This window comes from Mustela nigripes, chromosome 2, assembly GCF_022355385.1.
Source record: "Mustela nigripes isolate SB6536 chromosome 2, MUSNIG.SB6536, whole genome shotgun sequence".
Taxonomy (NCBI): Eukaryota; Metazoa; Chordata; class Mammalia; order Carnivora; family Mustelidae; genus Mustela; species Mustela nigripes.
The window spans coordinates 94,703,715-94,729,750 of record NC_081558.1 but is presented as its reverse complement, the minus strand read 5'-3'; the positions used below and the strand labels follow the sequence as shown (position 1 = coordinate 94,729,750).

At 50.3% G+C, this 26,036-nt stretch overlaps 1 protein-coding gene across 6 annotated transcripts in view; it reads right to left on the bottom strand.

Moving 5' to 3' along the window:
* Positions 1-25,693, bottom strand: part of ESYT3 (extended synaptotagmin 3) — a 48,837-nt gene extending 23,144 nt beyond the window's left edge. For 3 of the 6 annotated variants that reach the window (XM_059391001.1, XM_059391003.1, XM_059391002.1), the window contains exons 1-5: positions 24,603-25,693; positions 6,621-6,662; positions 4,680-4,814; positions 1,562-1,638; positions 218-284 (exon numbers count right to left, since the gene is read on the bottom strand). In XM_059391001.1, the coding sequence (XP_059246984.1) occupies positions 218-284; positions 1,562-1,638; positions 4,680-4,814; positions 6,621-6,662; positions 24,603-24,938 (657 nt within the window). In that variant the 5' untranslated portion in view covers positions 24,939-25,693. Of the gene's footprint in view, positions 1-217; positions 285-1,561; positions 1,639-4,679; positions 4,815-5,928; positions 6,014-6,620; positions 6,663-6,797; positions 6,857-24,602 lie in introns of those variants that run through there. The other 3 variants (XM_059391004.1, XM_059391005.1, XM_059391000.1) reach the window with 3 other exon arrangements.
* Positions 25,694-26,036: the final 343 nt, after the last annotated feature.

Here is a 26,036-nt window from a genome sequence, read left to right as displayed (position 1 = left end):
GGCCACAGGGCCAAGCAGAAGGTTGGTAAAGCCCAGTCGCCTCTTTCCAGCCGTGTGACCTCAGGCCTGGAGTCTTGGGATGATCAGCCCCTGTGTGGTGTCCTCCCCTTCCCTGCTGCCTGCTCCAGTGTGAGCCTGCTTCCCCCTGCCCGGCCTCCCGCCCCAGGGGCAGGAAGCGGGGGCAAGGGGGTGGGCAGTGCCACCAGGTTCCACATACCTGAATCCCATTCACACCAGCCTGTATCTTCTGCAGCTCTGCACTGATCTCACAGTCCCCGATGTAGCTGAAAGTGGGGAGGAAGAAGGAAGGCCGAAAGGAAAGGCAGGTCCGCCAGTCAGAGAGACCAGGAAACTTGCCCCGGGCCATAGAGCCCAAGCTCAGGCATCCAGTCACCAACCCTGAGCCCAGCATCACCAGGCTATGGCCTCCCCCAAAGCCTGAGCTGGCTGAGAAGCTACATGTGTGCCAGAGGACCCTGGTGGATCTGGTGGCAGAGCCTTGGAGCCAGGCGTGCCCAATAACCATCAACTTCACACATCCCCCAGATGGGGACAGGTATTCCCAGAGCTGACTCCTATCCACCCGATATGCTCTCAGTGCCAGCCTCTGGGCTATGAAAATAAGACACTGGAGAGGAATGCAACATTCTGGAACTTTCAGAGTTAATCATTGGTCCTTTATTTATTTATTTATTTATTTATTTATCTAACTGATTTATTTTAGAGAGAGAGAACAAGTGAGTACATGGGGGAAGGGCAGAGGGAGAGAATCTTCAAGCAGAGTCCTCACTGAGCACAGAGCTGGACCCCACCACCGTTGAAATCATAACTTAAGCCAAAACAGAGCCGGACTATCATCTGACTGAGCCACCCACGAACCCCTAATCCTTGCTCCTTTAAAGCACAATTAAAACCTTACCACCTCCAGGAAGACTACCTGGATTGAATGTCCCTTCTCTCAGACTCCAGCTTGCTACAAACATCATTCAGAAGAGGTACCTTTGCCCAACCTACTGAACTAGACACAAGGATGTATCTTTGCATCCTTGTTTTCCTGACGCTTCAGAGTCCAGTTCTCCCACGGATCTCATAGCCTGTGCTCAGAGCTCCCTGGGCCTTACCACAAGTCCCCACATCATGTTGTTGTACTTGCTCCCTCTTTCCACATCCTCTTTAAGGCAGCTGGTCTGAGCATCCAGGTAACTAGCTGTGACCTCCAAGAAAGCTCTGCTGCCTGGGCCTTGTTATCCAAGAGCCTACCTGGTGCCAATTCTTATGGGAGAATCTGGGCCTGGGCTGAGCGGTCAACCAGCAGTGGCTTCCTTGGGACTGTCCATTCTCCTGATACTCTTTCCTGTCCCAAGCAGGGACCCTGTGCTCCTGCCCAGGGTGGGGTGTGTGTGTTTGTGTTTGTGTGTGTGTGTGTGTGTGCACGCACGCTGTGAGACGCTTTCCCACCCCAAATCAGAACATAAACTACACTACTCCATCTTCAAGCTGGCTGTTCTCACATGGCATACCCCGTACCCTGCACCTGGCCTGCATAGGCAAAATGGCTCACCATATCTGCAGGTCCAGGACTACCCGTCTCCGGTTGCGCTGGTTAGTGTGTGCCTTGACGCCGTTGACCCGGGGGCACTGGAAGAGATGCCAGAGGGATGGGTGAGCAGGGATCTCACAGCAAGGGGTGGCTGCTGGCCCCTGCCCGGCACTGGGCTTTGGTCGCAACAACATGACCACCACAATTCTGGGATGGGGCACAAAAAGAGAAATTCACACTGTGGCCCGTCTGTCCTCAGACCTATGATATGTGTACCCTAGAATGTGTACCCTTCCTTCTCTCTCTCTCCTACCACAGATATTTACAGAGTACCCGCTCTGTGCCAGGCACTGGACCAAGGACAAGGTAAGGAGCAAGACAGGCTAAACCTTCCCCTCATGGGTTGGAAGTCCAGCAGAGGAGACAATGGTGGGGGAGGGCATGAGGAGACGCAGTCCCTGCTGCCACATAGGGGTCGGGGGACTTAAGGAGCACCTTCCTTGTGGCAGGCCAGGGTTAGAGAAAATTTTTGGAAGAGGTGGCACTTAAATAGTTCTGGCCTATGAGTAGGAGTTGGCCCCCCAAGGGCAAGAGAAGAAGGCAGGGTCCCTAGCTCAGGGGAGCTGACCCTAGAAATTAAAGTATCCCACACCAGGGCCGAGCGCTGAGCTCCTAGGTGATCTCCCCCACCTCACTTCTCTCTCCCATCAGGAGGCTAGTGGGCAAAAATAAAAGAGAAGTATCATTTGAATTTGAGTTACATGCATGCTGAAGTAATTGGGGTGGAGGCCACTAATGTTTGCAATCTGTTTAAAATACATTAAAAAAAAGATGAGGAGGAAAAATAGATGTGTGGATATGTGCTAAAGCAAATATAGCAAAAGGTTAGTGGCTATACAATCCAAACGGTCCACGGCATAATACTGGCACATCTTCTGCAGGTTTGAGATTTTTCACAATGAAATGTTGGAGAAAAAAAATTCAATCAATCATACTAGAGAAGATTCCATTATCTTTCTATTCTCTCCTTAGAAAGTGACATTGACAGGGCATCTGGGTGGCTCAGTCAGTTAAGTGTCTGCCTTTGGCCTCAGGTCATGATTCCAGGGTCCTGGGATCAAGCCTCACATTAGGCTCCCCGCTCAGCAGGGAGCCTGCTTCTCCCTCTCCCTTTCCCTTTCCTTCTGTGTGCACGAGCTCTCTCCCGCTCTCTCTCTCTCTCAAGTAAACAAAGTCTTAAAAAAAAAAAATGACATTTCCGAATGCATTGTCACATGAAAAGCTTATCAAAAAGTACAGAGACCACAGATTCAGGGGAAAATAGTAGTACAGGGACAACTTGAGCAGTTAATTAAAATCATCACGTGGTTTTTCCCGAACTTGTGATATGTGTGGTATGTCAGCTTTTTTAAGTGTTTAATTTTCTGTGGTTTATTTTCCCATTCTTTCTTTCTTTTCTTTTTTTTTTTTTTTTTAAGATTTATCCATTCATTTGACAGACAGAAATCACAAGGAGGCAGAGAGGCAGGCAGAGAGAAAGGAGGAAGCAGGCTCCCCGCTGAGCAGAGAGCCCGACACGGGGCTCGATTCCAGGACCCTGGGATCATGACCTGAGCCAAAGGCAGAGGCCCTAACCCACTGGAGCCACCCAGGCGCCCCGTATTTTCCCATTCTTTCTCATATTTATTTAATATTCACTTTTGTCCTGGTTTTACATTTTAAATTTTATGTTCTTTTTCTTTCAGAGGGTCCCCCAATCACAGGAGCTTCAGGCCGCATGGCACCTGGCTGTACCCTGGCCTCCAAGACCTACCAAGGCCTAGATGGTAAAGACCCAGAAAAGCCAGCGGCAGCCTGGGGACGAGGCTGGGGCGCTGTACGGGACCACCCGCAGCCTGGAGCCACTGTGGGGCCTGCTTCTGCTGTGGTGAGGGATGGCTTCCCAGCAGCACCACCTCCCACAGGCATCCGGCTCTGCTCTACAGCGGTCCACCCACTGCTTAGCTCCTAGCCTGCTGAGTCCAAATGCAGGATCCCTCCCAGCAGTCCTCCCAGATGACCACAACCCCTGCACCCCTCCACTCCCGAGTTCATGCATTCCTCCAGCATGGTGAGTACAATGCCATGGGGTGGCCCACCAGTTTGGGTGTCTGTCTCTATAACAGAACACTGACCTTCCCAAAGGCAGGGGCATAAGTCACACCCATTTCTGCCTACGGGTCCTTGCACATAGCCATGCTCCATATGCGGACATGAATGAAGCAGAGAATGAATAAAGGAACTCATAGATGCTGAGACAGACCAGTCCTGGCCAAGTCTGAGAGGCACAGACTAGAATCTCCAGGGGCCAGGCATGCCTGCTGTGCTCCCCACTCAGGTAGCCAGTGGGGCAGGCTGGCCTGCACCCTGACACCTGCCTGTCCCCCAGCAGGGCAGATGCCAGTGCACCTGGTTTACCAAGGGGTGGACATCAGGCAGTTCTCTGCCTGTGGGAGGCAGCTCTTCTTAGGTAAACCCAATGCCCAATGTGGAGCTCAAATTCACAACCCCGAGATCAAGAGGCACATGCTCTACTGACTGAGCCAAATGACAAAAATAAGACACACCAATGGGGCAGCAGAAGTGGGGCAAAAGGGTAGAGTAGGAAGCTGTCAACAATAGGGAGAGACATGATGTTGGGTATGTCAAAAGCAAACTTCTTTTATCCTGGGTTGCCCATTAGCTTCACAGAACTAGTGCCGGGCTTGTGATGCTAACAGAACCGATCACCTGGTAGAGAACTCTCCCCTACCTTGGGGCACTGTCTCCCCGTGTGGAAATCTGTTCTTCCTCGCTGATGCCCCAGCAAGCCGTACTTGGACATCTTCTTATCTGACTGGCTTCTACTGCACAGCATGTTTTCCAAATTTGGCTCAAGAAAAGTGGACTCGTTTCCCACCTTTTTGTTCTAACCCAGGCTTCCTTTGCACCTACAAGGATGGCGGTGCTGGGACTTGTGGGTGTGGGGTCTACACTTGGGCCAAGAGGCTGAAAAGTGCACATGGGGAGGTCCCCTGCAGTATTTTCAGGCAGGCAGGGTCTGGGACAGGGAAAAGACTACATGGCAGATCCAGGCTCCCCCTCCTGAGACATCACCCACCTTTTGTCCGAAGTAGAGCTTGGTGAAGGTGAAGGTTCTTAAGTGGATGCTCTTCTCCCGGATCTTGGGCTCGAGTTTCTCCCGGAACTTGTTTTCCATGATCATGCTCAGGTAGGGCCAGGTCTGAGAGATGATCTGTGCCAAGAGGAGGCTCTTGGGGGTCAGGTCTGTTTCCCCAACAAGACCCAGGCCTGCCCAGGACAACCTGACCCAGGCATGGGGGTCCTGTGGCCCTTACGCTGCAGCACCCACAGGCCTGCCTGCCCACCCACTGACCCACCTATCCATCTATCTGTCCATCAGACATCGCATAACTCCAGCAATGCTTCTCACACCTGCCCAGGCAGTGGGAACCCAAGATTTGGTACTCTTTTGCAGAGCACCGTGAAACAGTCACTAAACATAGTATTATGAAACTTCTCGTTAAGTGCTAAAACAGAAGCTATCAAAGGCAACACTGTGGTGTAATCAACAAGTAGCAGGTGCCATGGGGGGGTGGAGAAGAGACGTGGGGAGGGGGGGGTGCCAGTGAGGGGTACGAAGGGAGCAGCAGCAGCAGTTCTGTCTGGGGCAAAGTCTTCTCCCTTTCCTTCTCCTGGACCTGGGTCATAGTTCACAAGATGCACCTTGCATTCCCCAGACCCATCATGAGAGGAGCCTGAGGCAGTGATGTTTCAGGGCTTTACCACTTCCATCTCTATTAAGAGCCCCCTTAGGGCTGGTCCCATCTTCCTGACTCCCTGCTTTGTGGTCTGCCGAGTGCATCCTGAGCACAAAGTTCTTTGGGACACAAGCAGTACCCCCGTGTAGGGTCCGTCTACACAACTGTATCCCCATCCATGCCCTGAGCAGAGGGCAGGAGCCTGGTCCAACCAGTCACAAGTCCCCAGCACCTTGTGTGCGACTGTCAATGCAAGAAAGGACAGAGCATACAAGTGCACCCGTGAACTGGTGGACATGCAGGCAGGAAGAACAAGGTCTGTCCCAGGGGCCCTGGGCCCTGCATTAGTCCACAGAAACCAGGTGACTCATCTGAAAGGAGCCCGCACTTCCTCCAACTTCTGTCTGCCAGCTGGGAGCAGCTTCTGACCCACATGGCAATGACTTATCTGGTAACATAAGACTATCAGCCTTGGCTCAAAAACCATCAGAAAGTCCTTTTATACCTAAACTCAAGTCATTCCTGCTATGGACTTTTCCAACCGAACAGAGGCAAGGTCTCTATAGAAAAAGTCCTGAATCAGGATACCTGAGTGGGTGGGAAGGTACTAGAGTTTCCACATCTAGGAGACAGTTTTGGACTCATCAGGCAGGGGCAGACTCTGTTTCCTCATCTGTAAGAAAAGGCCAGACCAGGAGTCTCAGAGCCAGGCCCTCCCAGGGCTTCCTGCAGCAGGCCCCAAGGGTGTGACCAGCAGGATCCAACAACAGTGGTCATACTGATGATGACAGTGTTCCTGACCTCTGGGCCCTGTGGCGCTTTCATTACCTGAGGGATCCTCACAACCTCCCAAGGCAGGGACCATAATTATCCCCACGCACAGATGAGGGACCGGCTCTGAAAGGCTAGGCACCCTGTGGGAGGGTGCCGAGTCATTGGAGGCAGATCTCGGCTGGCCACAGGCAAAGGGCAGCTGGGGTGAGATACCACCCTCCTCTCCTGGGAGGCCCTGATCCTGGCCTCCTGGCCGGATCTCCTTATCCGGGCTGCATTTTTCTCTATACTTCCTGGTGTTTTCTAACATTTCTGCTCTGCCTGTGCATTAATTTCACGCTAAAGAAAGATGTTTGTTTTTTAAAGACAGTCACTGGCAAGGAGAAGGGTTACTGCCAGCAGGCCTTTGTGGCACAGCTCCCATCCAGGGTGGGGTCACTGAGCCCAGGGGCACCACGGGGACCAGGCCCAGGAGGCCGGCCCCGGCAGGCCCACCTCAGCCTTACCTTGTTGGCCCACTCGACCCGCTCCACATCCGGGAAGTGGATCTAGGGAACAGAAGGCGCTAGGGTAAGTCAGACTCAGCCCGTGCCTCCCCCTATCCCCCAGACCCTTCCGCTCCCACCCCACGTTTGCCTCTGCTCTGCCTCCCCACCCCGGCTCAGCACTCGCCAGGCACCGACCAGGAGACTTGGCCAGCCCTGCCCTGGGGCACACTGTCCGGTGGGGCAGGCGACAAGCGGCCAGACCGCACCAACGATGCCCCAAGGCTCGCAGGTAGGCAGTTCTGGGCAGACTGCGCCCAGCAGCCAGGAGGCTGGAAGGGCGAGGCCAGAATCCCCTGTTTGCTTATGCAAATAAGCCCCGCCTTCTGGGGGGGGAAATGTGGAATCCCCACCCGGCTCGGCTCCTCGCCAATTCCGTCCTGCTTAGTCTTTTAATGACACAATTAATTGCCACTTCCGTCCTCCATAGTCTTTTAATGACACAAGTAATAGTGGCCTCTGGAGAAAAATTAGAAAACTGTAGGTGAGCAGAAGGAAAGACTTTTTTCTTTTCTTTTTTTTTTTTTAAAGATTTCACATATTTATTTGACAGAGATCATAAGTAGGCAGAGAGCCAGGCAGAGTTGGTCCCGCCGAGCAGAGAGCCCGAAGCGGGGCTCGATCCAAGGACTCTGGGATCGCGACCCCAGCCAAAGGCAGAGGATTTAACCCACTGAGCCACCCAGGGACCCCAAAGACATATTTTTTTTCAAGATTTTATTTATTTATTTGACAGAGAGAGACCACAAGTAGGCAGAGAGGCAGGCAGAGAGAGAGAGAGGAGGAAGCAGGCTCCCTGCTGAGCAGAGAGCCCAATGCGGGGCTCGATCCCAGGACCCCGAGATCATGACCGGAGCAGAAGGCAGCGGCTTAACCCACTTGAGCCACCCAGGTGCCCCCCCCCCCCGCCCCGACATTTTTATCGGAAAGTGCTGAGTGACAACCACCATTAACAAGTGTCTCCTTCCAGCCTCTTATAGAAATAAGCATATGTAGTTTTCACAGAAATTGAGATCAGTGTTTGGCTGTCTGCTTTTTTCAGTTAGCAGCAGGTAGGATGGTGGTGATTCCTAAGGTAACAATTGCCAATCCGAAAGGCTTGGAAAGGGGATCATGTTGTTTGCCTAGGCAACAGGAGAATGGGGAGCACCCCTACCCAGCAGGCCAGATCCTGTTCTCACACAGGGAGCTTCCTTCAAGTCACAGCCCCCAGCCACATCCCTGGGTTGCCTGGCAGGGGGGCGGGCTGCGAGGGGCTGGGCAGAGGGTTGAGGGGGTGAGGGGGTGATGATCCTATCAGCTAAGCTTTGCACGATCTGATTCTGACAGTTCTGAATCCCTTCCCTGCCAGAGGCTCAATCTCCACCAGTATCTGCTGAGCTTCTCATAGACCCTCCAGCCCAGCCCCAAGGTTTTCAAGGACAAATGGGCAAGACCACTGGTGCCTGACACAAAACGTGGTCAGTAAAATGGCAGCAATGGCCATTTCTGTTGTCAAGTCCTCAGAGCACAAACCAACTCAGGATCACATTCATGGTGGGCAGAGGACCTCCCAAGGTCAGGAAAGGAAACATGTCCATACAGTTCACACACCTAGTGTACACCAGGCCTTGGGGTAGCTCTGGGGGTGCCCTGAAGGCCCAAACATAGACTCTGGCATAGAACACTATGCCCAGGAGTATAGAGTAATTTAATTCCTTTAGGAATCTGACTTTTTAAAAAAAGATTTGGAGTGGGGAGAAGGTGCTGAGGGAGAGAGGGAGGAAGAGAGAATCCTAAGCAGACTCCCTGCTGAGTGTGGAACCCAGTACAGAGCTAGATGTCACGACCCTGAGATCATGACCCGAGCCGATATCAAGGGTGGGTGACTTAACAGACTGAGCTACCCAGATGCCTCTTAGGAGCAGTTTTTTTTGTTTTTTGTTTTTAAGATTTTCTTTATTTATTTGACAGAGATCACAAGTAGGCAGATAGGCAGGCAGAGAGAGAGAGAGAGAAAGAGAGAGAGAGAGAGAGAGAGAGAGGAGGAAGCAGGCTCCCTGCTGAGCAAAGAGCCAGATGTGGGGCTCAATCCCAGGACCCTGGGATCATGATCCAAGCTGAAGGCAGAGGCTTTAACCCACTGAGCCACCCAGGCGCCCCTTAGGAGCAGTTTTTAACAGCCTTGAGAAGTCAGAGAAGCCCAGTGCTTCTGGGACTCCCAGAACATCCAGCCCTTCTTCCAGCCTCAGTTTCCCCAGTTCTGGACAATGATACATATTAACTTGAAGAAACATCTAATATTCCCAAGTGCTAAAGGAAAATCACTGCCTGGTTCCCAGAGGAGGAGCTGGCCCAGTCCATAGGAACAGAAGGGAAAGAGGGGAAAGGGATCTGGGGGAAGTGGGCAGGAACTACGGCTGGCCCATCCAGCTCACTGGGGAGCAGCAGCCTATTCACCAGACACTCCCTGCTGCTGCCACCCTGGGTTAGGTTCCAAGCCCCTAAGAGGCAAAGGGAGCTGAGGCCTTTCATTGCTCTGTATCACTCCTCCCAGCACTGACATAACAATTCCATGTGGGGCTGAAACTGACATCCCCATCTCTTTGATTGCTCCATTCATCACCATCTTCAACTTCACTTCTTCCAGGAAGCCTTTCCTGATCTCTCAAGTCAGAGACAGGTGTCCCTACTAGGTATCTGCCAGTTCTGCATTGTGGCTTTTAAAGGACCTCTTTAGAGCTGCTGGGTCTTACTGCCTGCCTCCTTACTAGCCTGTAAGCTCTAGTGGGCTGACCTATTAGTGCCTGACCCCAGCATGTGACTATCTTAATAAATATTTGTGGGATGAATGAACACATAAATGAATGCAAGCTTCTTGCCTTCCAACAGCTCCCAGGCTAGTAAAGGAAGCAGGCAATTAACAAACCATTCCAGTACAGGATCATACCAAGGTGCGGGGAGTGGGACCCTCACAGAGGAGAAAGGTGGGCTTTCCCTGGCACCCTTATGCCTCTTCTGCCAAGCCAGCTGGCTGGACCCCTCCCTCTCCTCTTTCCATCCTGACCACTGTACTCCCATCTTGCCCCTGGGCACACCTGATATGTATATCCCCTCCACCTCCTATCACACCTCTCCAGGGGAGGACCTAGGGCGAGGTTCTGCACCACTGGGAGCTAGTTCTGATCTCCTGCACCCTGGAAAAGTGATCCAGCCTGGCAGGTCCTATCCTGGCCACATTTGGGAGCCAGTCAGACTCCCAGACGCAGATTCCTGAGCTGCCTTTCACACCTACTGAATCAGAGTGTTTCCAGGTGGGGCCTTGCAATTTATTTTTAACCAGCTCCTGGCAGGATTCTGGAGATCCGGCAGAGTTGGTTGTGAAATATCAATGACTAGCCCAGCCCTTGCATTAGAGTGGCCCACACTCACACTGACTGTGTGGGCAGCAGCAGAGTGCCCAGGGCCCGCACTGTTTTCATGTTCTCTTGGCCAGCCACACTAGTGTTTGAGGCTCCTTGCTAAGACACTCCTCTAGAGAACAAGCCTGAATGCCCTGATGAGAGCAATTCAGGCCAAGAAAATAAGGGATCATCAAGTCAGCCTCTTCTGCCTCAGGCACCCGGCTGGCTCCTCTCAGCCTGAATCTCAGCACCCGTCAGGACTCCCCAGTGAGCCAAATCCTGAGCCAGGCCACCTTCTCTGTGACTGCTGCAGAGTAAGTCCTGGGCCAGGGAATGACATCAGAGAGGCAGACACTTACTGAACAACTACTCAGCACCAATTCTCCCTGGAGACCAAGGAGTCTTTTTTTCCATTATAATTGGCCTTTTAAAACACTCTTTCCCTACTTCAAATTCTCGAAATTATTTCATGTTTTTAATCTGTTGACTTTATATTTTAGCTCTGTACTTAGGTCTTCAGTCTGTCTGAAAGTTTTATAGCAGGTAGGATAGGTATAGAATTTCATTTCTATCCAAACTCTCACTAAGACAATTTTTAAATAACACATATCTAAAAAAAAAAAAAATTCCATCTTTCCTCCTGATTTGTGAAGCGACTTTTCTCATATGTCAGCTTCTCATGTGTACTCTGGTGTGTTTCTGGACTTGGCAAGGAACTCCATGGTCTGAGTGCCTGTTTCCTGCCAGCACCACACCATACTAATCACTGTAGCTTTGCAGCATGACCCAGGGTAGGGGGGTTCCTGTTTGCTTTTCTTATTCAAACCAACTGAGCTAATAGTATTTATGCTTCCAAAATGAATTTTAGAATCTTGTCCATCTTCCCTCCAATAATCCTCCTGGGATTTTATATATTTGTGGGAGAACAGATAGCTTTACGATATTAAGTTTTGCATCCACGAACAGAATATTTCCCCTTATTAATTTACATCTGATTGTATTCACATTTAAGATCATAAGTCTTTCTTTATAAAAATCCCGTTTTTTTGTTAGATTACTTAGGAGGTTTTTTTTTTTTTTTAAAGATTTTATTTATTTATTTGAGAGAGACAGTGAGAGAGAGCATGAGCGAGGAGAAGGTCAGAGAGAGGAGCAGACTCCCCGTGGAGCTGGGAGCCCGATGCGGGACTTGATCAGGAAACTCCAGGATCATGACCTGAGCCGAAGGCAGTCGTCCAACCAACTGAGCCACCCAGGCGTCCCTACTTAGGAGGTTTTATGGTTATTAAAAATGGTATTTCGTTTTCTGTGCAACTTTGTTGAAATTTGTTGTTGGTTCTAATTGTTCATTAATTCTCATACGTTATTTATATATAATCTCCAATAACCTTTTTTTTTTTTCTTATCTTTATCCTTCTTATTTTTCTTAAGTTTGTCTTCATTGGCCAAGCGCTCTGGTACCACACCAGACAGTGGTGGTGACAGCAAGCAGCTCTATCTTGTTCCTGACATCAAACAGAAGTTTTTCCATGAAGCGTGCTTTTCGCTGTAGATTTTTAGAGGAAAGCTATCAGATTGAGGATGTTCTTTTCGATAGCTAAATTTTCAAGAGCTTTCGTTAGAAATGGGTATTGAGGGTGCCTGGGTGGCTCAGTGGTTAAGCCGCTGCCTTCGGCTCAGGTCATAATCTCAGGGTCCTGGGATCGAGTCCCGCATCGGGCTCTCTGCTCAGCAGGGAGCCTGCTTCCTCCTCTCTCTCTGCCTACTTGTGATTTTTGTCAAATAAATAAATAAAATCTTTAAAAAAAAAAAAAGAAAAGAAAAGAAAAAGAAATGGGTATTGAGGGACACCTGGGTGGCTCAGTGGGTTAAACCTCTGCCTTCAGCTCAGGTCATGATCTCAAGGTCCTGGGATCGAGTCCGCATCGGGCTCCCTGCTGAGCAGGGAGCCTTCCCCCTCTCCCTCTGCTGCTCCCCCTGCTTGTGCTCTCTCTCCTCTCACTCTCTGTCAAATAAATAAATTCTTTAAAAAAAAAAAAAAAGAAAAGAAATGGGTATTGAACTACATTCAATGCTTTCTCAAATCTATTGGGATAATTGTGTTATTTTTCCCTTTCGCCCATTAAGGTGGCCAACTTAAGTGATTTCTTAATAAAACAAAACCATCTCTAGTTCTTGGGATAAGCCCCATTTGAAGCAGTACATTTAGTTAGCCTGATATCACATTTAGGTTTTATACACTCACGATTCAAAGTGATATCTATAATTTTTGTTTTTGTACAATCCATACCTAGTTTTGGTATAAAGATTTTACAATAAATTATAACACTAGTGATAAAGCTTTTCCATATCCTGTTTTCTGAAACAACCTGTAAATAATAGGAATTACCCAATCAGTGAACTTTAGTGTTTCTTACCTATAAAGCCATCATAGCCTGAGGCTCTTGGAGTGGGAAATTACATTTTCTGTCTTCAGTGGTTAATGGTGTATTCAAGGTCTCCTTATCTCTTATTGTGGTAATCTGGGCATTTCTAGAAATGTATCTAGTTCAACTAGGTTTTCAAATGTATTGATATTTTTTTTTATATTTTATTATTTTTAATCTGCTTTATCTGTAGTTACTTCTGTGTTTTCATTCCAGATTTTATTTTCATCTTTTTCTATTAATAGATCAAGCTCGACTAAGATTTTGCCCATTGCACTAATCTTTTCATAGAACTAACTTCAGTTGTCATTCTTTCTCCTTTACATTTATAATCAAAATTTTTGTTCATTTTCACAATTATATGTATTAATTCTCTCTCTATTCCTTTGATCTAAATCTGTTGCTCTTTTATGTTCTTAGAGTTGAAGAATTTATTTCAGTTTTTGGTTTATTCAAATTCAAACTTATAAATTCCCCTATGATTTTTGCCATTGTATTTTATCATTATTCAGCTTCCTGTCTTTTCATAATTTCTATTACAATTACTTTTCAAACAATAATTTTTAAATAATGATATTTTAAAATATGTAGACATATGAGATTTCTAAGGCTATTTATTGTTTTCTGATTCCTTTTCTTTATGGTCTGCACAGTCTGTAGGATAGCAATCCACTGGAATATATTGATAATTCCTTTGTGGCCTAGTAATGATTAATTCCTGTGGCTACTCCATATATGATCAAGTTATTAACCATGTCCTTTGTAAAAAAAAAAAAAAAATCATGCCCTCCCAATATTCTTTATCCTTGTTTCCTCTTTGTCTACTTGATGTATCATTTTCAGAGAGGAATGTGTTAGAATTGCCAAGCCCAGCTATGGATTTATCTACTTCTCTGTGCAGTTCTCTTGGGCTGTTGGTTTACATTTCAGGTTTATTTTATACAGCACATACATGTCCATGATTGCTGTGTTACCTTTTTCATGCTATATGCTATAACATCCTGGTCTTTAGGATGTACCCAAGTTACATTCTATTTTGTCTAATATGAAAATTGCCATTCTCCCTTACTTTTGTTTCAGATTTGCCCAGTTGTATCTTTTTCCACCCTATTTTCAGACTTTTTTGGTTCATGTTATCTCATGTCACTTAAAACTCACCTTAATTCCTTATCAGCCCCATTGTACTGATGAGGAAAGTAAGGCTCAGAAGGGTTGCTCATAGTCACCAGCTATGGAGTCCAGAGCTGAGACACAGACCCAGGTCCATCTTACCACCAATTCTGTACTTCGGCACCTGGCTGCTCTCACTCCTCTTAAGAAGACTTTATGGACGACTATGTTTTCCTCTTTTACAGAAAGTCTAATTTAGCAGAGGATTGCCCTCATGGTACCTGAGTCTTCACTGGTACACCATGCTTTATAGTTTACAAAGGACATTCTATAGATACTTTCATTTCACCTTCCTAATACTCCATAAGGTGCACAGCAAAGGCACAATCATCCCCATTTTACAGATGAGGAGAGGCTCAGAGACCAGTTGGTACCCGCCCAGATCACCCAGGTGACCGGAACTCACATTTCACCTGCATACAATTTGAGCCCAGCCTACAAACTTTTTCTCCCCGCCTGCTGCACCTGAAGTGTCAGCACGTGAGGTCCACATCTTAGTGTAGAAGTATTCCTTGTGCATTTAAAATTTCACCTCTGACAGCCTCAGTTTTCTCATCCACAAGATGGGTACAATGCTGCCAGTTTCACAGAGTCCCTGAGATGAGTAAATAAGACAATGCATGTGTGGTGCTCGGTCCCCTCCCTGGCTCAGTACAAATGCTCCAGAAGTGGTGACCGTTGTTGGCAGTTGTCAGTTGCCCGAGATGCAGACACTCAGCCACCTCTGTCCTCGGGTACATGACAAGAACAATGTCTCCTGGGCTATGTGTCCAGCTCTGTCTGATCCAAAGTCCGGTAAATTGTCTATGGGATCTCCAGATGCCTGTGGCTCAGCGCTTTGGGAAGCCACACAGAAGGGAGAAGAGAAAATGAGAGAACACAGTGAAGGTGCCTGAGGCCAGAGAAGGAAGGCAGTTGAGGATAGTTTTCTTAGCCTCTGCTGATTGGCTGAGGGGTACGCTGCAGACAGCCTGGGTCCAATGCCCAGGAGGCACCTGCATGAAACTGCCCAATGTGGGGAGGGCTCCACAGTGAGACGTGGCAGAGGGACCCGTTCAGAGCCTCTCTGCGTGTTTTTCCTCCCTAAACAAAGGAAGGGAAGGCAGAAAAAGACTGGAGGCCTGTGCTCAGGCTGAGTCCTGAAATCACTGAACTTTTGTTCCAATACCTCACAAGGCTGGGGATCCCTGAGACCAGCTGGCTGGGAGACACCCACAGCTCCTGGCATTGCAAAGGGTCAGACTCAGGCAGGGGGTTTCAACCTTTTGTGTGTACAAGACCTCCACCTGGAGAGTCCCTTAAAACGTGGATTCTTGGTGAGGGCGCTCAGAGATTCTGATCCAGGAACCTGAAGCCTCTGGGCAGGGGCCCGGAAACTTTATCTTTAACCAGCTCCCTGGTTGTTCTGATTGAGGTGGTAGAGAGTGTGGGACAGTGAGTGTTCAGGGCTTGCTGGAGGACCTGCTCAGGCCCTGGAAGAAAGTGGCTCCTCCACTCTCTGCGGCTCCTAACTAGGGCTCCAAAGTCACAGTCTGTGTCTCCAGCTGTCATTCTTGGGAGAATACTGCTTTGTCATAAAATTCTTACCAGCAGCTTATGGACCTTGATTCTTTTACAAAGGGAGTATCTTTTGTGCCACAATGAGCAAGGGGAGGCAAGAGCTAGCAGATAAAAAATACCATTAGTCTGCCTGGCTTTTTTGGGTGCTGCCCCTGCCCCTAAAGTGTGAGCCACTTCCACTCCCCAGCTGCTTTCTCTAGCCAGACCCCAGGAGTAAGAAGTACTGCCGGGGGGTCCCTGAGGAGCAGGGTCTGGTCCTGACCCCTTCTCTGCAGCCTCAGGTTTCTCCTGATTGAGGGAAGTGAGGCTGCCATGCCTCTGCTCCCCAGGTCTACAACCAGGAGATGATGAATGCGAATCCCCCACAATAGAGACACACTCAGAACTCTAGCACCGTTCATACCCCAGACCATGAACACTACCCTGACTGATGTACTACAGGTGTGAGCACTTCCCCAAAGCAGGCCTGGAAAATCTCAAAGTTGCTCTGGCCTGTGGTCAAGTCACCAGGACCCTGGCTGCCTGCCCTTCCCCCTCCAGTGCCTCTCAGAGAACCTTAGAAAGGTGGGGGGGGGGCTCCCCCAGCCCCTGAGGTCTCCCTAATGCTGACTCACATCTGCTGTTAGTGTGCATACGCCAAAGCCTCCCAGGCAGCATGGCTCATGTTTTGATGACAGCAGTTTTTAGGCAATGGAGGTAACGAGAGCTCAGAACAGAGAGATAGACTAAAGCAAAGTCAAGTCCAAAACAGAATTCCAGGCTCGCAGAGGCCAAGACCAGGGCCCTGCACATCAATGCTTCATCTCCAGGTGGTCGTGTGCTTTATCTCGTAAACCCTTTAGGACAAATGATCCCACTGCAGTGATGCAATGAGCCAGAGGGATGCCTGCAGCCATCAGAGCAGGAGCCCAGGCAGGACTCACAGCCAGGCTGGGAGGCCCGGGCGGCAGCTTTGGGTCACCAGACCCTCTCAGGAGGCAGGGGGTGTAGGACAGCTGCACTTAAAGGGCCTGTCTGTCACCAGGCCAATCTGGCTCCCTCCCTGTCACAGGGATGGTAACTCCTCCCATGCGAGCAACCTTGGACCGACCCGCAGATGTAGAGAGGTACAGTGAAGGCCTGTGAGTCTCCTTGTACCTCAAAAACCTGAGACATGCGCCCTCAGAATGATGCAGACACAGCCACAGAATCACACGTACACACAAGGACACAACCTCTTTGCTTGGACAAAAGCCTCACAGTTCTTCTCTGCACCAGTGGGCATATTGTTACGCTCACACGCCCGCAGACTCAAACTGCTGCAGCCAACTCCCTCCCACACTCAGAGAGGAGAGGAGCCCCCTCACTCCAAGTATCCCCCAGGGAAGTCCGACACAGGGAGGCCCTGTGGCTCTGGTCTTCCCAGACAGGCTCCCGCCCCGTTGTTCCTATTTGGTGGTTCCGCCTCTGCTGGAAAATGGTCCCTTATTTCACACACTTTTTTCCTGGTGAAGCCCAGCCTTTGACCCATTTTCCCTCTGTTCTTGAGGGATAAACATTTAACCATAAAAACGGCTTCTAGGGCGCCTGGGTGGCTCAGTGGATTAAAGCTTCTGCCTTTGGCTCAGGTCATGATCCCAGAGTCCTGGGATCGAGTCCCACATCAGGTTCTCTGCTCAGCAGGGAGCCTGCTTCTCCATCTCTCTCTGCCTGCTTCTCTGCCTGCTTGTGATCTCTGTCAAATAAATAAATAAATTCTTTAAAAAAACCAAAACAACAAATGGCTTCTAAATATGTCCACTGTTCTACTTTAAATCTCCTGGCTAAAAGTGCTTTAAAGGAAAAATTTTTGCCAACTTGAAATACTGCCTAATGCTGTTCTAAAATCCACAGGCTCTTTAACAACACACCTGGCCCGCAGACCGGCCTGAGTCACCTGGACCCAGGAGGAGGACAACACGTGGGTAAGACTGCAAAGGCAGCCACTGGGGACAAGAATCCTGGAGACAAGAGCCTGTCCCCTTTGCTGAGGAAGGAGGGCTTGCTGCACAGAGGGGCTGCCCTTAGCCGTCCACAGAGGCGTTTTCTTCAAGGAGACCTGAGAGTAATTGTGGGTGACCAGAGAGTTCCGTCAGACAGTTGGGTTTGGTAATGCCCAAAGGTTAAAAATAAAAAAGTATCTTTTTGCTTATCGACTAGTATAGGCATTCCTTAGAGATACTGCAGGTTTGGTTCTAGATCATTGGGATGAAGTGACTATTACAATAAAATAAGTCAAATGTATTTTTCAGTTTCCCATATAAAAGCTATGTTTACACTATACTGTATTCTATTAAGTGTACAATAGTATTACGTTAAAAAATGTACATACCTTAATTTAAAAAATACTTTATTGCTATAAATGCTATCCATCCCTGAGCTTTCAGGGAGTCATACTCACTAATCACAGATCACCAAATATAATGATGATGAAAAAGTCTGAAATACTGCAAGGATTACCAACATGTGACACAGGGACATAAAGTGAGCAAATGATGTTGGAAAAATGTGTTGATAGACTTGCTCGATGCGGGGTTGCCACAAACTTTCAATTTGTTAAAAAAAAAAAATGCAATTATCTGCAAAGTATAATAAAATGATGTATGCCTTAGAATACCAAAAAGTATAATCCCTGATGCTGATGAGGCCACAGTGAAGAGGGAATGAGAATCGTTAAGGTGTTCCTAAGCATTTTTTAAAAAAGATTTTATTTATTTATTTGGGAGAAAGAGAGAGCACAAGCATAAGCATAGAGAGGGGGAGAGGAAGAGGGAGAAGCAGGTTCCCTGGACCCCGAGATCATGACCTGAGCCAAAGGCAGATGCTTAACCGACTGAGCCACCCGGGATCCCAGGTGTTCCTAATCATTGACGTGAGTTTAACATGTAGGAATCCATGGTAAGGAACTTGGGAAACATGGACTAAGATTCCTACCTTCTAGGGCCCGAGGGACAGACTTCTCCTGAGCACCTACTGTGTACTGGGCACCAAGCAAGGAACTGAGAAAACAGACGTGAGCAGGAAACATACTTTTGTCCTAGAAGAGCATTCAGTCTGGAGGAAAAGTCAGACACAAAAATCAGGTGCAAGTGCAGAAAGGCTCCGGATGCTGTGAGGGCCCCGAGGAGTAGGATCTGAGAGTGGGGGGGCCTGAGCTTGGACTTGAAGGAAAAGTCAAGGGAGCCAGGCTGGCAGATCAGGGGGAGAAAATCCAGACAGATCTAGGAGAAGCTGCCTGCCTCGGCTACCCATAAGAGGAGGACATGCTGGGAAATGACAGATCATCAATGCTAGTGAAATGGTTCAGCAGCGCAGGGTACATTCATGTGAAGGATAGCATAATCCTTAAACAGGTTTTTTGGGAGAATGTTGGTAATATAATATTACAAACAAAAATATAGGAAAAAGAAAAAAGGCACAAGTTTTTTAAAGAACTGTTTTATACACCTTCCATACAAAAGAAGTACACGCAAATAGAATGGTGTGTTTCTGAGTGGAGGGACTGTAAACACTTGTCCTAATTCTCTTAGGCCATTTCCAAATGTTCTACAATGGGACTACTTTCACTTTTATAACCAGAAAAACCAGATTTTTTACCAACTTACAACCAATGTGAACTAAAAAACTAAACACAACCCAGGCAAAAGGATGGAGTAGGTGACTCTGGGGTTGAGACATCCTGTGTCCCTGAAAAGTCCCTGGCCCTCTACTCTGAGTGTCTGGGAGACTCCTGGTACACTGGGATGGGGCTTCTAGGGCAGGAGCGGCCACTCCAGCTCCGGCCCCGACTCCCCGTGTGGTCTGAGGGGGTGAACTCTCGTTCCCTTGGCTTGAAGAGCAGGGGAAAGAGAATGGGGCTTTCCCTTTTACTAGTTCCCACTGGGACAGAAAACATTTTCATTCTTCTTCTCTATTTGCGGTAAAGAAGGAGGAAGAGAGAAAGCACTTTCCTCAAGCACGTGTGAACGTGTCTGGGCTGTAAACTCCAGGTTCCCCTCAATTAAAAACCCCTGGAACTCTCCGGGGGGAGAAACTCTGAATGGAGGGATGGGAGGGTCACGAAGGGGGCAGGGAAGCCTAGGTCCCCGTCCCCTGCTCATTTGTGTAGCTGGGTTGTGGCCTCCAGGGGATAGCACACAGCTGCCAGAAGTGCCCTCAGAGTGACTGGGGCCATTCCCACTGAAGTACCAGCTCAACCTGCTGTCAAGACCAGGCTAGGAGGCCGAAGGAAGCTGGTGACCAGCTCTTCACACTTTCTGCCCACCAGACAGGGGGCCACAACAGAAGAGCAGGACAATGGCTGTCCCCTGCCTTGGCCCTGAGCCTTATCTACATCATGATCTCCCCCATTACCAAGGTCCTCAGATACTTGGTCGGAGAAAAGGTTGCTGTGGACACTTCTGTTGCAGAAAAACTCAGCCCCTTACACCTAAAGCAATAGGACGTCCCATGTGAGTTTGGGTATCACAAATTGCTGTCCCAGAATCTGCTCACCTCAGAAGGAGCTTATGAGCTCAAGTGACCAAACCTGCCCGGAGGCTTTCTCAGAGCCTTGCCCTGCCACCTCTGAGGACCGATCACACTAAATCAGGAAAGGCGGTTCTAGCAGGTCTGAATCCCCACCCAGACCAGGGATTCCTTGCAGGCGGGGGCCATGTGTCACGCATATCATCATGGGCCTGACACACTGTAAGTCCTCAAGAGATGCTTGCTGACTGCATATAGGAATGAATACGCGGATGCCTAACATCCCTGTGTTGGGCCTGGAGGGGTGGATGCCCACATTCTGCCCCTCTTCTTGCCCAACCCTGGCCCAAGATGTGAGAAGTCCATGAAGCATCACAGAGACGTGGGGCAGAGACCCACGGGTCATGACTAAAATGTGCCGTGCCTCTTCCTTCCCAAGGACAAGACTGACTCCCAGCCATACTCAGGACCTCGCAGGGCTACAGGGACCTCACAAGTAAGAAGTCCCCTGGCTTCAAGCGGATGTTTAAGACCAGGTCCCCAAGCATGGGCTCTGAGAATTGAGGTAATCTGAGTGGCCCGCCCAGCTCAGAGCTGCCACTGCATTTATTTCCTCTAATTAACCAGAGTGTCAGTACAAGGAGGGATCGTGAGAGATGGGGCCAGGGCAGAGGGCTGCCCCACCCTTGGAAGGAATGTCATGCTCAGCCCCAGGGAAGCAACACACTTAGCTCTAGTCCTCGGCCTGAATGCTGGCAGGAGCCTGGAGGAGACCATCCCAGGGACACTTGCTGGGAGGCCTTGAGTGTACCCTGCTTTGTGTGAACCAATTTAGATGATGGGTAGGCAAGAAACGCTGCCGAACAGTGTCCTGGGGGCCAGCAGCAGGACAGAAAAGCCAATTGGGCTTTTAGTCGTGAGGGCAGACTCCAACCACTGAAGACTCTGCAGAGCATCTCCTAAAGCCTTGCCATTTTCAGAGGGGAATCAGGGACCCCGAGAACACAGGGAGCCTTCTCAAGCTTCCCACCCACCCCCACCCGTGAATGAGCATCGGACTCCGAGCCTGTACCTGCCACCACATCACATCAGCCCCACCCCCATCTCAGCAGATACAGAGTTAATTGTCCCCAGCAAAACTGCCAACTAACTGATTGCTATCAGCTGGCAGGAGAGAGCAAGCCCGGCTGGAGCAGGGATCACAAATAGAAGTGTCTGCTGGTGAGACACACTCACTGATGAGTGTCAAGCCAGGGAAAGGTCCCGTAAGAGGCCTGGGAGACTGAGAATCCTCTTCCCCCACCCCCCACTGATCACACGCCGGTGCCTCCTCTCCACAGCCTCCCTCTCGGGCCAGGCCAGGGCCAGGCCACAGTCACCTGCAGAACCGACTTCCCAGGGCCTGTGGTAAGATGGGATGGCCGAGCTGGGCCTTCTCCAGCTCTGCAGCAGCAAGGGCTTCACTTTCCACTCTGTGCTGTCCCTAGTCCCCAGCCCTAGCAGGGTGGGCTCACTCAAGAGGCTCTTCATTCCCCAAAAAACAGACCTAAACACTGTGCCAGATCTCTACAAAAAAATCTATCCCAGACCATTCACACACAGAGACACATAGAACACTCACACATGAACAGTGAGCGGCAGCTGCTCCTCCGCTCAGAGCGCCAGCAGTGGAGGGCAGCTCCCTCCAAGGGACCAGCCACGTGCACTCCACAAAAGAATCCACAGCTTCTTTACCTGTGGCCCCTTTGAAGGCGAAGGAATCCTTCCTTCCAGCTAGCTCTTCCATGGAATGGAACCAGAGGAGGGGCAGGGCAGTGTGATGTTTGACCCGAGAAACAACCCCTTTCACAGGTGGGGACACTGAGGCTCACGGAGGGAAAGGACTCACTAAGATCACCTGGGGACAACAGCTTGGAGCAACGTGTTGAGAAGGAGCCTTGACTTCATTGAGAACTAGTCATGGCCACCAGGGCCTGGCAGGAGAGTCTTGTTCCAGCTCAGCCTGGCCCGGGCCTCCACCCCCTCACGGGGTCTTGGTGCAAAGTAGAACTAGATGCCCTTTCCAAGCAGCAGGTGCGCTGGATTCCCCACATCCCTTCACTGGGAAATGCCATGCAGGGGACGACTCGCAGGGCTGTGCCTGAGTGCTATAGCCAAGACTCCTCATCAACCCCTGCCCTTCCCTGCCAACTATGGGCTTGTCATCTGTTGTTTTGTAAAAATATTTCTTGAGACCAAAGGAGGTGTTAAGTCATCGACCCTGCTTCCGTGCAAGGCAATCAGTTCTCCAAACGGAAACGGCACACTGAAAGGCCCATGTATAGGATAAGGATTCCCATGCTCTAAAATCATCGGCAAGGAGCACACTGCCTCTGCCATACCCAGAGCCAAGGCTTTCTCATCTGGTCTCTCTTCTCCAGGTTTATTCCTCCCTTTGTGCTGCTTTTTACAGGGCCTTTCCAAAGCCTTCCACAGGCTCCTTGTGACCTTCAGAATCAGGCCCAACCTCTATCAAGCCCACCTCAGTGGGGCCCCTGTCTGTCAGCCCCTACTACACACTTCAGCCAAACCAAACCAAACCACACAGTACTCTCTCATACACTGGCCACGGTGTGCTTCTGTGCTGTGCTCGAAAGCTTCCCCCAGCTTGGAATCCCCTTCATAGCACCACTGCTTCAATCCAAAAGGCAATCCAGGCCCAGCCCACCAGCCAGGAGAGTCTAGAGAACATAAACTGAGGTCAGGCCCCTCCCAGGACTCTGCCAAAGAAGAGGGAGGCTATGGTCTGGGGACAATCTACTATGGAAATCAAGTGGGATGTCCTTTACTCCATGCTTTCAACCCTTGGCTGGACCCTATTCAGGCTACCTCTGGCTTCTCTGAGACCTCCATGGCAATTATCTATATTGCATCTACTTCCTGCTCCAGACTACCCTCTTGGAAGGAGAGATGCCATTATCTTCCTCTGTGTGTCCCTATGCCCAGCTGGGTCAGGTGTGGGGTATAGTTTATGAGGTTAGGTAGCTTCTTGTGTTGCCTTACACATCAGGCTGAGCTCCCTGTTGGCTAGTTTCATGTTGCATCTGGTGTTTATGTGCATGGGGGCACTCTGGGGGGGGGGCACATCAATGCCCCTACAGGATGTGATTCTTGCCTCAATTTCAGAAACATTGCCTTTTGTACACAACCGAGTGTCTGGAGGTGTTCCCTAATCCAAGGAAGGGCGGAAAGGGAGGCCTGTCACTAGGTGAGGCCTCACGAGCCCACCCTCATGGACTGAAGCCACCATGGGGTCCAAACAGAGATATGACAGGCATCCAAAACTCCCTCAACAATGAGCAAGGCACGTGGCTAGGTCTCGGCCTGCTCTCTGGATCTAGATCTTTCAGGATTACAACCCCCCAAAGAATAATCAGCATAATCAAGAGACAGACCCCAAATACCATTCCCATGGCTGCTCCCCTACGAAAGTTGTCATTGTGCTTTTTTATTGTGCACCCTTATAGAAGGTTTGGGCCCCCTCGTCCTCAGTATATGTAAGCCAATTTACAAAACTGTACTCAGTCCGTGTATTAAATATCAGTGTTTTGCAGTGAGCCATATTCCCCAAATTCTTATGTTGAAATCCTAACTGCCAGTACTCCAGAATGTGACTCTTTTTAGACAGTGTCTTTAAATAGGTGATTAATTTAAAAGGAGATTATTAGGATGGGCCCTAACCCAATCTGACTTGTGACCTTGTAAGAGGGGGACATTTGGGCACGGATATGTACAGAGGGAAGACCCTATGAAGACACGGGGGAGACAGCTACCTACAAAGCAAAAAGAAGCCTCAGAAGAAGCAAAGAGTGCTGATGCCTCGATCTAGATGAATTTTTGTTGTGTGTCTGTGCTACTTTGTTATAGCAACCATAGCAAACTAATATAGTAAGGCTTAATTTCTCTCGTTTTAAAGATAAACAGGCCTTTCGAATATGTTCTTGGCATATCTCATTTTGTTGGCTACTCTCACGGTGGGGCTGGATTTTAGAATAAAGTCATCAGGTCAGAGGAAATGTGGGGTCTGGTGGCTTCTGGTCATCTCCCCCTGTGGGCCTGAGAGTATCTGGGAGAATCAGAGAAGCACCCAGAAGTGTAGTTTGCCACAGACCAAAGCTTGGGCCCAATGCCCCTGTTGCCAAATTCATCCAGGTGCCTCAGTTCCACCTGGGAGTTGTTAGGTGGGGCTCAGAACTTGTTTTTGTTAAGCAGGCCAGGTGCTTCTCAGAACTGGTAGCATTTGAGAAACCCTAGTCCAGGCCATTGCACACTAGGAGATGGGTCTGTAGTGTGGAATGTGAATGTTGAACATCCCTACCATGTAGAGGAAGGGAGAGAAGCTGGTGATCCAGCCTCCCACCCCATCCCTTCAATCCCATCTCTAGGCCAGCCTCCTCTGTCTGTTGGGACCTCTGTTGAGGCAGCTAGTCTGCAGTTTTGTCACTGCTGCATTTGCGGATCAGTTTTGCACCCAGCTTTTTTTTTTTTTTTTTTTTTTTTTTTTGAATCAACATGTGTGTGGAAGAAACGCCTTCTGCTCCCCCGCCCGAGTAACTTTGCGAAGTCCCAGACGCCCTTTTTCCCCTGGGTGTGGCCCGCCCGTGACTTTTCTCCCAGGCTCTGGGCCCTTAAGTGAAACCTAGGTTCCCCCCAACCCACGACAATCTCCCCCCAACCCACAATTCTGGGAACGGCGATGGAGAGGAGACTGAGGGACGGCCGTGGCGAGGGGGTCTGTGCTCCGGGCTTGGTGGGGCAACAGGTGTGCGGATCGCGCAGCTGCAGCCCCCACCCAGCTCCCCGACCGAGCGCAGGTTCTTTCCAAACCTCTAAGAGCATCCGCCCCACTTCCGACCTCCGCCCGGCTCCCCGCAGCTCACCCAGGCCGGCAGGTGCTGGTCCCTCAGCTCGCGGCTAATGAACTGGCGTTCGTTGTCCAGGAATTCGAAGGCGGCCGCCAGACGCCCAAGCTTCCCGCGGCGGTTCCTGCGCCACCACATCCACAGCAGAGCGCCGAGCAGCAGCCAGGTTATGCTGAGCCCCACGTAGCCGGCTAGGTAGACGGGAGCCAGGTAGAAAAGCACTCGCGCCGCAAAGGTGTACAGCTCCGGTAGCAGCTGGCTAGACAGGCGCGGCTCTGGGCTGGGTGCGCGCTGGTCTCTCTGGGTACCGCGGTCACCGGGAGCGCCGGGGGCGCAGGACTCCTCCGCTTCCATCTCGTCGCCGCCTCGCTGTCCTTTCCCAGAGCTTCACCTGAGCCCAGGTTCCCGCGCCCTGACACCCGGGCACATCGCTCGGCCAAACGCGAGAACCCGGGCACCGTGCTACACTAGCCCTGCGGAACTCGCCTGTGCAGTCTTCGCGCTCAGCTCTCAGAGGTCCTCGCGCTGGAGGGCCGGGCGTGCCGACGCCGAGCGCCGCTGCGCTCTTCTCTCGGCTCTGCTCACAGCTCCGACGTCTCCGCCCCCCAGGGGGCGGGCGGGCCCGGGGAAGGGGGCGGGGTCAGGCCGTGGGCGAGGCGGCTGTTGGGTTCTGACGGGCGCCTTTAGACCCGCGACGTCGCGCGCGGCGGTCAGAGGAGGGTCCGGTCGCAGCGCCCCGGTAGAGCCTTAGTTGGACTAGGTGCCGCCGCAGGCGGTGTATGACTCATCGAGGCGTGTGGACAGATGGCTTGTCATGGATAAACATCACAGAAAACCTGTTTCCTACACCCAGTCTACCAGAGGCAGTCTAGCATGGGCTGTTAGCTGGGTGTTCGAGGCCCTCCACGGACCGGCTCGCCGGGCCTCCCCACCCAAGCGTGGGCCTGACTGAGCCCTCCAACTGGCCCCTAGAGCCCGGCATCGCTGCCCTCCTCTGGCATCTCATAAAGCTTAGACCTGGCCCCCAGCAAAACCTAGCCAGACCCAGGGTCCCTTTTGTCCGCCGCAACAACCTCTGTCCCGCATTCTCCATTCTCTGTCGGGTGTCAGTTTGGATCTTAATTCCCTGCATCATCAGACCTGGCGTTTCCGGGTGGCCAGGCCAACCTGCTAGTCTCTGGGGTGCCCGACCCAGCAGGTGACAGGTAGGTACAAGAGAGATGAAGGGCAAGCCCTGGGGAGCTTGGGGATCAGTTGTGAAGCCAATAGTTTCTACCTAATCCTTTTCTGAATTATCTGAGCAGGGGAGTCTCAGTCTCCACATTCAGACAGTAAACCGTCTTGTGGAGGGGCATACATTTTAGGCGGGTCGCATGAGTGAGCACATCCATTCCTGAAATGTGATTTTGGAGTTGACAAATGTACTGAAATGATTCTAAGCTTTCAGTAATT